This window comes from Oncorhynchus mykiss, chromosome 29 (assembly GCF_057628025.1).
Source record: "Oncorhynchus mykiss isolate SJ-2025 chromosome 29, ASM5762802v1, whole genome shotgun sequence".
Lineage (NCBI taxonomy): Eukaryota > Metazoa > Chordata > Actinopteri > Salmoniformes > Salmonidae > Oncorhynchus > Oncorhynchus mykiss.
Window position 1 is genome coordinate 12,245,513 of NC_143050.1, and position 12,287 is coordinate 12,257,799.

Here is a 12,287-nt window from a genome sequence, read left to right on the forward strand (position 1 = left end):
AACAATTTGATGTTATTTTAATGGACAACATTTTTTGCTTTTCTTTTCAAAACAAGGATATTTCTAAGTGGTCCCAAACTTTTGAACGGTAGTGTGTGTGTGTGTGTATAAATATATATATTATAATTTTTTTGCAGGACCTAACATATTATACAGTAGTGCACAATTTTCAGGGACCCGTTTTGGCTTGTGACATGAGCACTACTTTCAAACCTTCTGGCTGAAATTATACAAAATCTCTGGAGCATCACTTTAAGTGTTGTTATGTCTCTGTAATAAAAAGTATTAAGAGCCATTGATGACGAGGGTAGAAATCTGAAGAGAGAAGACCTTTTCTGGCGTGACGATACAGACGAGTTACGTCATCAACCAAGGACAGACAGAGAACATAACACTGGTTAGCACAAAACATCCATTTAATCTGAGGTATCTATTACAATCATGTACAAGTCTTGTGAAAACAAACCTTTGTGTTGAAATGAACACTCACAGACAGCTGATATAAAACACTTTGTAAGACTCATGTCAGACCAGACAGGCTGTAGCTGTCAACCCCTGGGACAATGACAGTGTGGCTGGGGTCAATTCCAATCCAATTCTGTTAGTTCTAGAAGGTGAATTGAGAAATTCTAGACTCAAAAAGTGCCTTGCATTTTCAACGGGGGACGTTCCTTTCTGTTCCTCAATTGGAATTATGATTCAGGTTCTGAATTTCCTGAATGGAATCTACTCCTACCACTGACTGTGACATAATACTGTAGTGGACAGAGAATTATGGTACTCTTCATGTTTCAGCTTAGTCAATGGAAGGGATATGTAATACTGTATGGACTTAAACTGAAATCAAGTCAAACAAAGACACCCTACTTGTTCATGGTAAAGAAGAGAATTGTGGGGATAGGCAGTGTGCTTAGGATTCAAATGTTTCTTTAATTAAAACGGTTCAAACTGCTCCTCTTTATTGATACGACACTTGTTTGAATAGTAGAGAGAAATCGATAATGTAATAAAAGGCACCGTAACAAGGCTGTTGTTTTTCGTACGTTTGTAGATGCACAATACTTTCTTTTTTTAAATTTTTATTTTTTTTATAAACACTGGCCTCCATTTAGCGTTTCTGTGCACAATCAACACAAACCTGCAGAATTGATATGGACCGTAGTCTGTTGTTGATCATATCAGGGGACCAATGAAGTCATATTTACCCCATTCTATAACCAGTCAGACACGGGGCACCATCTTAGAGGCACTAGCAAAATGGCTATGTAGTACCTCTGACATACAGAACAATACAATCACTAGCTGTTTTTGTTCTGGTGTCTCACATACCTTTACATGTCTATGTTGAAGTACCATGTTGGGAGGAGGTGTGTGGAGGGGAAATAGAAAATTGTATTTACTACATCTTGTAGCAGCATTCGTTTAGTGTATCAAATAGTCTCTGTTGATGAGGTCAGGTGACAGAGATTGGATTGGTCAAAGAGTTCTGTAGTTGTCCTGGCAACCCCTAGATTAGATCCACTGTGCGTGAGAGTGTCCTCAAAACAGAGGGAGTTGAGTAAGAGACAGGTAGGCAGACAACTAAGTTGGGTTGGATACAGGGGGCCAGGGGCCAGAGTAGATCACAACTCTGGGTCCGGGGGGGGCGAGAGAGAGACAACAGGGAAGAAAATGGTATATAGAGCCAGGTCAGGTTGATTGATAATCAAAACTATTGTGTAGAGGATGGCTGTAGTCAGTCCGTGCGTAGAGGATGGCTGTAGTCAGTCTGTGCGTAGAGGATGGCTGTAGTCAGTCTGTGCGTAGAGGATGGCTGTAGTCAGTCTGTGCGTAGAGGATGGCTGTAGTCAGTCCGTGCGTAGAGGATGGCTGTAGTCAGTCTGTGCGTAGAGGATGGCTGTAGTCAGTCCGTGCGTAGAGGATGGCTGTAGTCAGTCTGTGCGTAGAGGATGGCTGTAGTCAGTCTGTGCGTAGAGGATGGCTGTAGTCAGTCTGTGCGTAGAGGATGGCTGTAGTCAGTCTGTGTGTAGAGGATGGCTGTAGTCAGTCTGTGTGTAGAGGATGGCTGTAGTCAGTCTGTGTGTAGAGGATGGCTGTAGTCAGTCTCTGTGTGTGTAGAGGATGGCTGTAGTCAGTCTCTGTGTGTGTAGAGGATGGCTGTAGTCAGTCTCTGTGTGTAGAGGATGGCTGTAGTCAGTCTCTGTGTGTGTAGAGGATGGCTGTAGTCTGATTGAATCAGAACTCTGTGTGTAGAGGATGGCTGTAGTCCTTGTTCCCTAGTGGGCTTTCACTGGGCTTCATATAAACCCCCTCCATGGCCCTCCACAGGCTGTGCTGGCTGGGGCCCATCATGGCGTGCACTTCCCTCTGCCCGTGGATGGGCCGGCCGTACTGCTCCCCTGTAATCGATAGCAACGCATCGGTGGAGGCGTGCTGGAAGCGGACAGCCTCCTCACGCTGCCACACCGCCCCTCCACACTGCACCATCCACTCATCCAGGTGGTCCCCCTCGCCCTCCTCACCAAACGCACTCACCTCCTGAGAGAGGGGGGAGAGGGAGAGAGAGCATGAAAAAAACAGTCAATAATACAGTAGAAAAAAAAGAAAAAAAGTCTATATACAGTGAGTGCAAATAAGGTCAAATAAGGGAGTTAAAGGCAATAAATAGGCCATGGTGGCGAAGTAATTATAATTTAGCAATTAAACACTGGAATGGTAGATGTGCAGAAGATGAATGTGCAAGTAGAGATACTGTGGTGCAAAAGGAGCTAAATAAATAAATACAGTATGGGGATGAGGTAGATAGATGGACTGTATACAGATGGGCTATGAACAGGTGCAGTGATCTGTGAGCTGCTTTGACAACTGGTTCTTAAAGCTAGTGAGGGAGATGGGAATCTCCAGCTTCAGTGATTTTTGCAGTTTGTTCCAGTCAGTGGCAGCAGAGAACTGGAAGGAAAGGCGACCAAAGGAGGAATTGGCTTTGGGGGTGACAAGTGAGATATACCTGCTGGAGCATGTGCTAGGAGTGGGTGCTGCTATGGTGACCAGCAAGCTGAGATAGGGCGGGGCTTTACCTAGCAGAGACTTGTAGATAACCTGTAGCCAGTGGGTTTGGCGACGAGTATGAAGCGAGGGCCAGCCAACGAGAGCGTACAGGTCGCAGTGGTGGGTAGTATATGGGGCTTTGGTGACAAAACGGATGGCACTGTGATAGACTACATCCAGTTTGCTTAGTAGAGTGTTGGAGGCTATTTTATGTCAAAATAATGAAACATGTTCAATTTGGTTTAAATAATGGAAAAACAAAGTGTTGGAGAAGAAAGTAAATCATGTGCTATGTAAGAAAGCTAATGTCGAAATTCCTTGCTCAGAACATGAGAACATATGAAAGCTGGTGATTCCTTTTAACATGAGTCTTCAATATTCCCAGGTAAGAAGTTTTAGGTTGTAGTTATTATAGGACTATTTCCCTCTATACCATTTGTATTTCATTAACCTTTGACAATTGGATGTTCTTATAGGCACTTTAGTATTGCCAGTGTAACAGTATAGCTTCCGTCCCTCTCCTCGCTCCTTCCTGGGCTCGAACCAGCAACACAACGACAACAGCCACCCTCGAAGTAGCATTACCCATGCAGAGCAAGCTGCTAGCTAGCAACATACCTTGGCTTACCGCATTCGCGTAACAGGCAGTCTCCTTGGGGAGTGCAACGAGAGAGAGGCAGGTCGTTATTGCGTTGGACTAGTTAACTGTACGGTTGCAAGATTGGATCTCCCGAGCTGACAAGGTGAAAATCTGTCATTCTGCCCCTGAACGAGGCAGTTAACCCACCGTTCCTAGGCAGTCATTGAAAATAAGAATGTGTTCTTAACTGACTTGCCTAGATAAATAAAAAGGTATAAAAAATAATATATAAAAATATTTTATTTAAAAATTTAAAAAAATTAAATCTGCAAATCGGCACCCAAAAATACAGATTTCTGATTTTTATGAAAACTTGAAATCGGCCCTAATTAAAAATCGGCCATTCCGATTAATCGGTCGACCACTAGTCCAGACCTCTTGTGAAACATGGTGATACACTTATCTCCACACAGTGAGCCAGGCTAAAGTGTTTCAAAACAGAATAAACAAATATTGACATAGACTTTCACCCCAAATGACAGCCTATTCCCTATACCCTTCAAACTCAACTCTAGACCTCGAAGACAGTTCCACTGCATTTTTTCATTGTTTCCCCTAATCAGGGACTGATTTAGACCTGTCACACCAGTTGTGTGCAAAATAATTATCAGGTAGAACAGAAAACCAGCAGGCTCCGGACCTCGTAGGGTATGAGTTGAGTACCTCTGCGCTATACAGAGCACTATTTTTGACCAGAACCTTATGGGCCCTTTTAACTATAGCTATATGGGCCCTGGTCTAAATAGGAAATAGGGTGTCATTTGGGTCACACACATGATGTTTCCCTTGACCTGGTTGGAGGAAAGCGGAGAGGAGAAGTAGTGGCTGTGCAGGTTGCGTCCAGTGTTGACATGTGTGAGGCGGATGGTCTGACCACACTTAATAGGAGTCCCCCGGTGACACTGGGCCCCGCTGGTGCCCCGTACACTCCAGTAGCTGTTACTGTCCTCCACCGTGGTCACGCCTGTTACTGACTGCTGTCCGCTGCCTGGCAGGACAGAGGCAAATACACCGTCAGGCAAACAGAAACATGAGTGAGAACAATGGAGAAGAGAGAGAATATAATCAAGTCAAGCTGTTTTTCCATTTCTCTGTATCCAAGCTATAGTTAGCTACTAGTAGACGCTGGCAGTTGGCTAGATAGCAAGAACACATTGACTCACCGGAGCCGTAGCGCACGTCGTGAGAGTGCAGTCTGACATTGTGCTTTACATTTAACAGCTTTACAACCGAGCCGCAAGTCACAAAGCTCAGTTCCGTCCCGAGCGATAGCCCAAGTAAACATGTCAATAAGAAAGCGCTCAATAAAAAGTGTGAATGACCAGTACAGTTATCCATTACCGCTCGCAGCTGCCACTCAACTCCGCGATGTTCATTAGTTTCTGCTACGTCATGGAAATGGTACCGTGGGGAAGGAGGGCGCCCCCTGCTGGCGCGGATGACTCATTTTAGATTAAAAGTAATGTGGCATTTGCGGATTTTGTTATAAATTTGAAGTACTTATGAGTCTACTTCGTTTGTTTTTACGTTGAAATCAATACTTAGTTCGTTATTTTCCTTTTTATCGCTGCGGAACGTGGTCGCTATAATATTGTCCACCAGAGGGAGTGGATGGGCTCCACGAGAACAAACCACTTCACACGGAGTCGGAAGTTTCCTCACCACCGGAATTCAACACGCCGCTATTCATCAGCCATTTTTATTATTACAAGCTTGCGCGAAGATATAGCATAGCGACATATCCCTCTACATTTCAAGGATTTAGGTCAAGTATCGTCGCAGGGAGAAGTAAGTTATTTTAACAAAAGGAGTTTGGTGTCCAGTGAAATAATCCCGCGCCAACAACATGGGAACAATAGCATTGACTGTTGTCCTCCTGGCTAAGTTAACTAACTACAGGGGCCTTGTTGTTGTCTCCCAGTATCTTGATTTTTAGCAACAAAACATATTGCTAACTGAAGTCAAGGATACACAATTCAGAGTTCATTATCAACGTGTCTTGGTAATATAACAACTGAAAGTCGCCACATGGCTAACGAAAGCCCTTCACGTTTAACTTCGCTAATGGAGTGTTTGTGCTTGCTAGCCAGTTAGCATGGGTATATAGCTAATTAGCTACTGAGATACGATGTTCAAAACTAAGAAAAAGCATAGTTAGCTAGTTATGTAAGCGTCCTATAAAACCGCAGAGATGGTTGGCTAGAAAACCAAGCATCCCAGCGCAACATTGGTTTCTTAATTAACCGTACCTAACGTTAGCTAGCTAGGTACTGTAGCATCTAAATGTGTATTTTCTGTCCACTGGTGTTTTGTGTGCGTGAGACGTCCATCATCTGTGTGAACGTGTTGTTCCAGAGTCGCGCAACTCGTTACGCTTCTCAATCCGTCCACGATTCTCTATTCTGAACGTTGTTATGCGGGATCGAGTGCATTACTAGCTTTCCTGGTTTGGTGCATTTTTTAAACTGACAGCAGGACTGTTAATTAAAGCAACTCTGAGACTACTATTCTCTGAATACATGATACAAATCTGCTCTTTTAGTGTGATCATTGTGTTAATTAACCTGTAGCGTGTGTGTCCAGGCCTTGCAGACATGTCTGACTTCATCGATAGCGAGGCTGAGGAGTCGGAGGAGGAGTTTGAAGAGAAAGACCTGAAGCCTAAAAAGACCCAGGCGTTTATGGATGATGGTGAGCACATGATTACAATGTACTGATTTCGTATGGATTCGTCAGAAGGTGTGAGTGTGACGCATGAATGTCTCTCTGCCCATGCAATTCCTATATCATGTCTTCATCAGTGTGTTTAGTTTATGAGCAAATGTTTGCATGTGTGTTTCATTCTTCCTCCAACCCCCAACAGAGGAAGAGGAGGAAGAGTTAAACACAGAGGACCAGGATGAGCACGGGAACCTGATGGGGCTCATCGACGATGATGTGGATGAAGATGAGGAAGAGGAAGAGAAGAAAAGCGGAGGAGCAGGCAGCGGCAGCGACTCAGAGGATGAAGTCAGACACAGACGCAAGAAACGCAGTAAGTTTGGGCTTCGGGGCTGTGAGATTTCATTCCCCCAAAATTGACAGTCTTGCCTAGGAAAGAAATTAGGAAAGACATTTTATGTAAACTAATTTCTTCTTTGTCACACTTTTCCCTCTATCTCTCCTTTTCTACCCCACCCGCCTTTCTATCTCGCTCCTTTCTTCCCTCGCCCCCCCCTTCTCGCTCCTTTCGTCCCTCACCCTCTTTCCCCCCTCCCTCCCTCTTTCCCCCTCTCTCTCACTCCCTTCCTCCCCAGACTATGACGACTATCTGGATGATGATGACCTGGACCTCATTGAGGAGAACTTGGGAGTCAAAGTCAAGAGGAGGGTAAGCAGTCACTTCCTGTCTGGGTAAGCAGTCACTTCCTGTCTGGGTAAGCAGTCACTTCCTGTCTGGGTAAGCAGTCACTTCCTGTCTGGGTTAGCAGTCCCTTCCTGTCTGGGTTAGGGTTAGCAGTCCCTTCCTGTCTGGGTTAGGGTAAGCAGTCCCTTCCTGTCTGGGTTAGGGTTAGCAGTCCCTTCCTGTCTGGGTTAGGGTTAGCAGTCACTTCCTATCTGGGTTAGGGTTAGCAGCCCCTTCCTGTTAGGGTTAACAGTCCCTTCCTGTCTGGGTTAGGGTTAGCAGTCCCTTCCTGTCTGGGTTAGGGTTAGCAATCACTTCAATTATAATCATGTAATTGTTATCGAAAAGGCTAATTTGATCCTATATCAGCACTCCTACACTGAGATGCTTTGTGATTTCAAATGAGTCATGATAACGTATTCAAGTATCATATAAATGCATAACCTGAAATGGGCCCCAGTTTAAACATCTTTCCCCCTCCTCGCCATCCTCTATGAGGACATGGACCCCAGTTTAAACGTCTCTCTCCGTCCTCTGTTGTCCTGACAGAAGAAGAAGTATGACCGTGTGAAGACTATGGATGATGATGAAGATGACGAGAAGGACCAGATCGCAGACGAGATCTTCCACAGAGGAGATGACGAGGACGGAGAGGGGGAGCTGGAGGAGGGAGAGACAGTCGACCCGCCCCTACGTCGCCATGGTGAACGCCTCGACGAAGAAGAGGAAGAGGAGGGAGAGGAGGAGTCAGGTACTTTTGATGATAATGTTACACATTTAATACCTGAAATTCTTTTTGAGAAACTCAGTTCTATATATGCAAATATAAACATATTACAGCACAAAAAAATTGTCTGAAAACTTCCTGGCTCTGATAATCGCGTATTTCCTCAGATATTGATGACTTTATCGTGGACGACGATGGCCAGCCTATCACCAAGAGGAGAAGCAAGAAGTTCTCAGGATACACAGATGCGTGAGTGTTCACTCACCACCTCAGGGTTAGGGATAGTGTTCACCACCTCCTCAGGGTTAGGGATAGTGTTCACCACCTCCTCAGGGTTAGGGATAGTGTTCACCACCTCCTCAGGGTTAGGGATAGTGTTCACCACCTCCTCAGGGTTAGGGATAGTGTTCACCACCTCCTCAGGGTTAAGGATAGTGTTCACCACCTCCTCAGGGTTAGGTTAGGGATAGTGTTCACCTCAGGGTTAGGTTAGGGATAGTGTTCACCTCAGGGTTAGGGATAGTGTTTACCTCAGGGTTAGGGATAGTGTTTACCTCAGGGTTAGGGATAGTGTTCACCTCAGGGTTAGGTTAGGGATAGTGTTCACCTCAGGGTTAGGTTAGGGATAGTGTTCACCTCAGGGTTAGGGATAGTGTTCACCACCTCAGGGTTAGGGATAGTGTTCACCTCCTCAAGGTTAGGGTAGTGTTCACCTCCTCCTCAGGGTTAGGGATAGTGTTCACCACCTCCTCAGGGTTAGGGATAGTGTTCACCACCTCCACAGGGTTAGGGATAGTGTTCACATCCTCAGGGTTAGGGATAGTGTTCACCACCTCCTCAGGGTTAGGGATAGTGTTCACCACCTCCTCAGGGTTAGGGATAGTGTTCACCTCCTCAGGGTTAGGGATAGTGTTCACCTCCTCAGGGTTAGGGATAGTGTTCACCTCAGGGTTAGGTTAGGGATAGTGTTCACCTCAGGGTTAGGGATAGTGTTCACCTCCTCAGGGTTAGGGATAGTGTTCACCTCAGGGTTAGGTTAGGGATAGTGTTCACCTCAGGGTTAGGTTAGGGATAGTGTTCACCTCAGGGTTAGGTTAGGGATAGTGTTCACCTCAGGGTTAGGTTAGGGATAGTGTTCACCTCAAGGTTAGGTTAGGGATAGTGTTCACCTCCTCAGGGTTAGGGATAGTGTTCACCTCAGGGTTAGGGATAGTGTTCACCACCTCCTCAGGGTTAGGGATAGTGTTCACCTCAGGGTTAGGGATAGTGTTCACCTCAGGGTTAGGTTAGGGATAGTGTTCACCTCCTCAGGGTTAGGGATAGTGTTCACCTCCTCAGGGTTAGGGATAGTGTTCACCTCCTCAGGGTTAGGGATAGTGTTCACCTCCTCAGGGTTAGGTTAGGGATAGTGTTCACCTCCTCAGGGTTAGGGATAGTGTTTACCTCAGGGTTAGGGATAGTGTTCACCTCAGGGTTAGGTTAGGGATAGTGTTCACCTCAGGGTTAGGTTAGGGATAGTGTTCACCTCAGGGTTAGGGATAGTGTTTACCTCAGGGTTAGGGATAGTGTTCACCTCCTCGGGGTTAGGGATAGTGTTCACCTCCTCCTCGGGGTTAGGGATAGTGTTCACCTCCTCCTCGGGGTTAGGGATAGTGTTCACCACCTCCTCAGGGTTAGGGATAGTGTTCACCTCCTCAGGGTTAGGGATAGTGTTCACCTCCTCAGGGTTAGGGATAGTGTTCACCTCCTCAGGGTTAGGGATAGTGTTCACCTCCTCAGGGTTAGGGATAGTGTTTACCTCAGGGTTAGGGATAGTGTTCACCTCAGGGTTAGGTTAGGGATAGTGTTCACCTCAGGGTTAGGTTAGGGATCGTGTTCACCACCTCAGGGTTAGGGATCGTGTTCACCTCCTCGGGGTTAGGGATAGTGTTCACCTCCTCCTCGGGGTTAGGGATAGTGTTCACCACCTCCTCAGGGTTAGGGATAGTGTTCACCTCAGGGTTAGGGATAGTGTTCACCTCCTCCTCAGGGTTAGGGATAGTGTTCACCACCTCCTCAGGGTTAGGGATAGTGTTCACCTCAGGGTTAGGGATAGTGTTCACCTCCTCCTCAGGGTTAGGGATAGTGTTCACCTCAGGGTTAGGGATAGTGTTCACCTCCTCGGGGTTAGGGATAGTGTTCACCTCCTCCTCAGGGTTAGGGATAGTGTTCACCACCTCCTCAGGGTTAGGGATAGTGTTCACCTCCTCCTCGGGGTTAGGGATAGTGTTCACTCGCCACCTCAGGCTTAGTGTGGACAGACCTGTATACGATCCCATCCATCCTAGTGGTTTCCTTCCAGGTAATGCAGAACAGCCATTGAGAGCAGAATGTTTTCCCCCCTGTTCCTCTGTCCCCGTCTACAGAGCCCTCCAGGAAGCTCAGGAGATCTTCGGGGGCGACTTTGACTTTGCGGAGTTCGACGCCGACGGTGCTTATGAACAGGGTGAGGAAGAGGAGGAGGACCAGGATGAAGAGGGCTGGGACCGGCCCAAGAAGCCAACGAAGAGGAGGGTGGGGAGGAAGAGCATCTTCGAGCTCTACGAGCCCAGCGAGCTGGAGAGTAGTCACATGACTGACCAGGACAACGAGATCCGCTCCACAGACATGCCAGAGAGGTTCCAGGTAGGGTTGTCTGTCTGTTTCACCCTCCTGTGTCCTTGAATCTAGTTGTGATATGTTAATGAAGCCGTGTGTGTGCGTCCGTGCTCTGCCCCGTAGCTGCGCTCCATCCCAGTGAAGCCTGCTGAGGATGATGAGTTGGAGGAAGAGGCAGAGTGGATCTACAGAAACGCTTTCTCAACCCCCACCATCTCCATGCAGGTAGGAACCTCTGCGCGCGCACACACACACACACACACTGACTACACACGCTGACTACACACACACACACACTGACGACACGCGCTGACTACACATGCACACTAACTACACACACACACACACTGACCACACACACGCACACTGACTACACACACACGCACACTGACGACACGCGCTGAATACACACGCACACTGACTACACACACACACACGCACACTGACTACACACACACACGCACACTGACTACACATACACACACACTGACTACACATGCACACTGACTACGCACACACACACACACTGACTACACTCGCTGACTACACACACACACACACACTGACGACACGCGCTGACTACACATGCACACTAACTACACACACACGCACACTTACTACACATACACACACACTGACTACACACACGCACACTGACTACACACACACGCACACTGACGACACGCGCTGAATACACACGCACACTGACTACACACACACACGCACACTGACTACACACACACACGCACACTGACTACACACACGCACACTGACTACACACACACGTACACTGACTACACACACACACGCACACTGACTACACACACACGCACACTGACTACACACACGCACACTGACTACACATACACACGCACACTGACTACACATACACACACACTGACTACACATACACACACACTGACTACACATACACACACACTGACTACGCACACACACACGTACACTGACTACGCACACGTACACTGACTACGCACACCCACGTACACTGACTACGCACACACACGTACACTGACTACGCACACACACACGTACACTGACTACGCACACACACACGTACACTGACTACGCACACACGCACGCACACTGACTACGCACGCACACTGACTACGCACGCACGCACACTGACTACGCACGCACGCACACTGACTACGCACACACGCACGCACACTGACTACGCACACACGCACGCACACTGACTACGCACACACGCACGCACACTGACTACGCACACACGCACGCACACTGACTACGCACACACGCACGCACACTGACTACGCACACACGCACGCACACTGACTACGCACACACGCACGCACACTGACTACGCACACACGCACGCACACTGACTACGCACACACGCACGCACACTGACTACGCACACACGCACGCACACTGACTACGCACACACGCACGCACACCACACGCACGCACACTGACTACGCACACACGCACGCACACTGACTACGCACGCACACTGGCTACGCACACACGCACGCACACTGGCTACGCACACACGCACGCACACTGGCTACGCACGCACACTGGCTACGCACACACGCACGCACACTGGCTACGCACACACACGTACACTGACTACACACACACACTGACTACGCACACACACTGACTACGCACACACACACGCACACTGACTACACACACACACACACACACACACTGACTACGCACACACACACGCACACTACACACTGACTGTACACACACATACTACACACTGACTACATACACACACACTACCTCAGCCCACCCACCCCCGTCATTTCTATACAGGTTTGAGCCTCTGACTTGCTGTGGAGAGTGATTCCATA

At 47.5% G+C, this 12,287-nt stretch overlaps 2 protein-coding genes across 4 annotated transcripts in view; one reads left to right on the top strand and one right to left on the bottom strand.

Annotated features, from left to right (window-relative positions):
- Window positions 1-398: 398 nt before the first annotated feature.
- Window positions 399-5,113, bottom strand: sdf2 (stromal cell-derived factor 2). The gene is made up of 3 exons (XM_021591614.3): window positions 4,852-5,113; window positions 4,480-4,676; window positions 399-2,538 (listed from the first exon to the last, which is right to left on the bottom strand). Exons 1-3 carry the CDS (start codon window positions 5,024-5,026, stop codon window positions 2,236-2,238), a joined length of 675 nt encoding a protein of 224 aa, XP_021447289.3. The 5' UTR covers window positions 5,027-5,113; the 3' UTR covers window positions 399-2,235.
- A 181-nt stretch (window positions 5,114-5,294) lies between these two features.
- supt6h (SPT6 homolog, histone chaperone and transcription elongation factor) overlaps window positions 5,295-12,287 on the top strand; it is a 39,119-nt gene continuing 32,126 nt past the window's right edge. For 2 of the 3 annotated variants that reach the window (XR_016493200.1, XM_090226531.1), the window contains exons 1-8: window positions 5,296-5,476; window positions 6,272-6,379; window positions 6,552-6,722; window positions 6,985-7,058; window positions 7,623-7,824; window positions 7,968-8,049; window positions 10,206-10,464; window positions 10,561-10,662. Coding sequence is in view for 2 of the 3 variants with exons in the window: in XM_090226531.1 (XP_090082657.1) it covers window positions 6,283-6,379; window positions 6,552-6,722; window positions 6,985-7,058; window positions 7,623-7,824; window positions 7,968-8,049; window positions 10,206-10,464; window positions 10,561-10,662 (987 nt within the window). In the remaining variant the exon portion in view is untranslated. Of the gene's footprint in view, window positions 5,477-6,271; window positions 6,380-6,551; window positions 6,723-6,984; window positions 7,059-7,622; window positions 7,825-7,967; window positions 8,050-10,205; window positions 10,465-10,560; window positions 10,663-12,287 lie in introns of all 3 variants that reach the window. The other variant, XM_090226530.1, reaches the window with a different exon arrangement.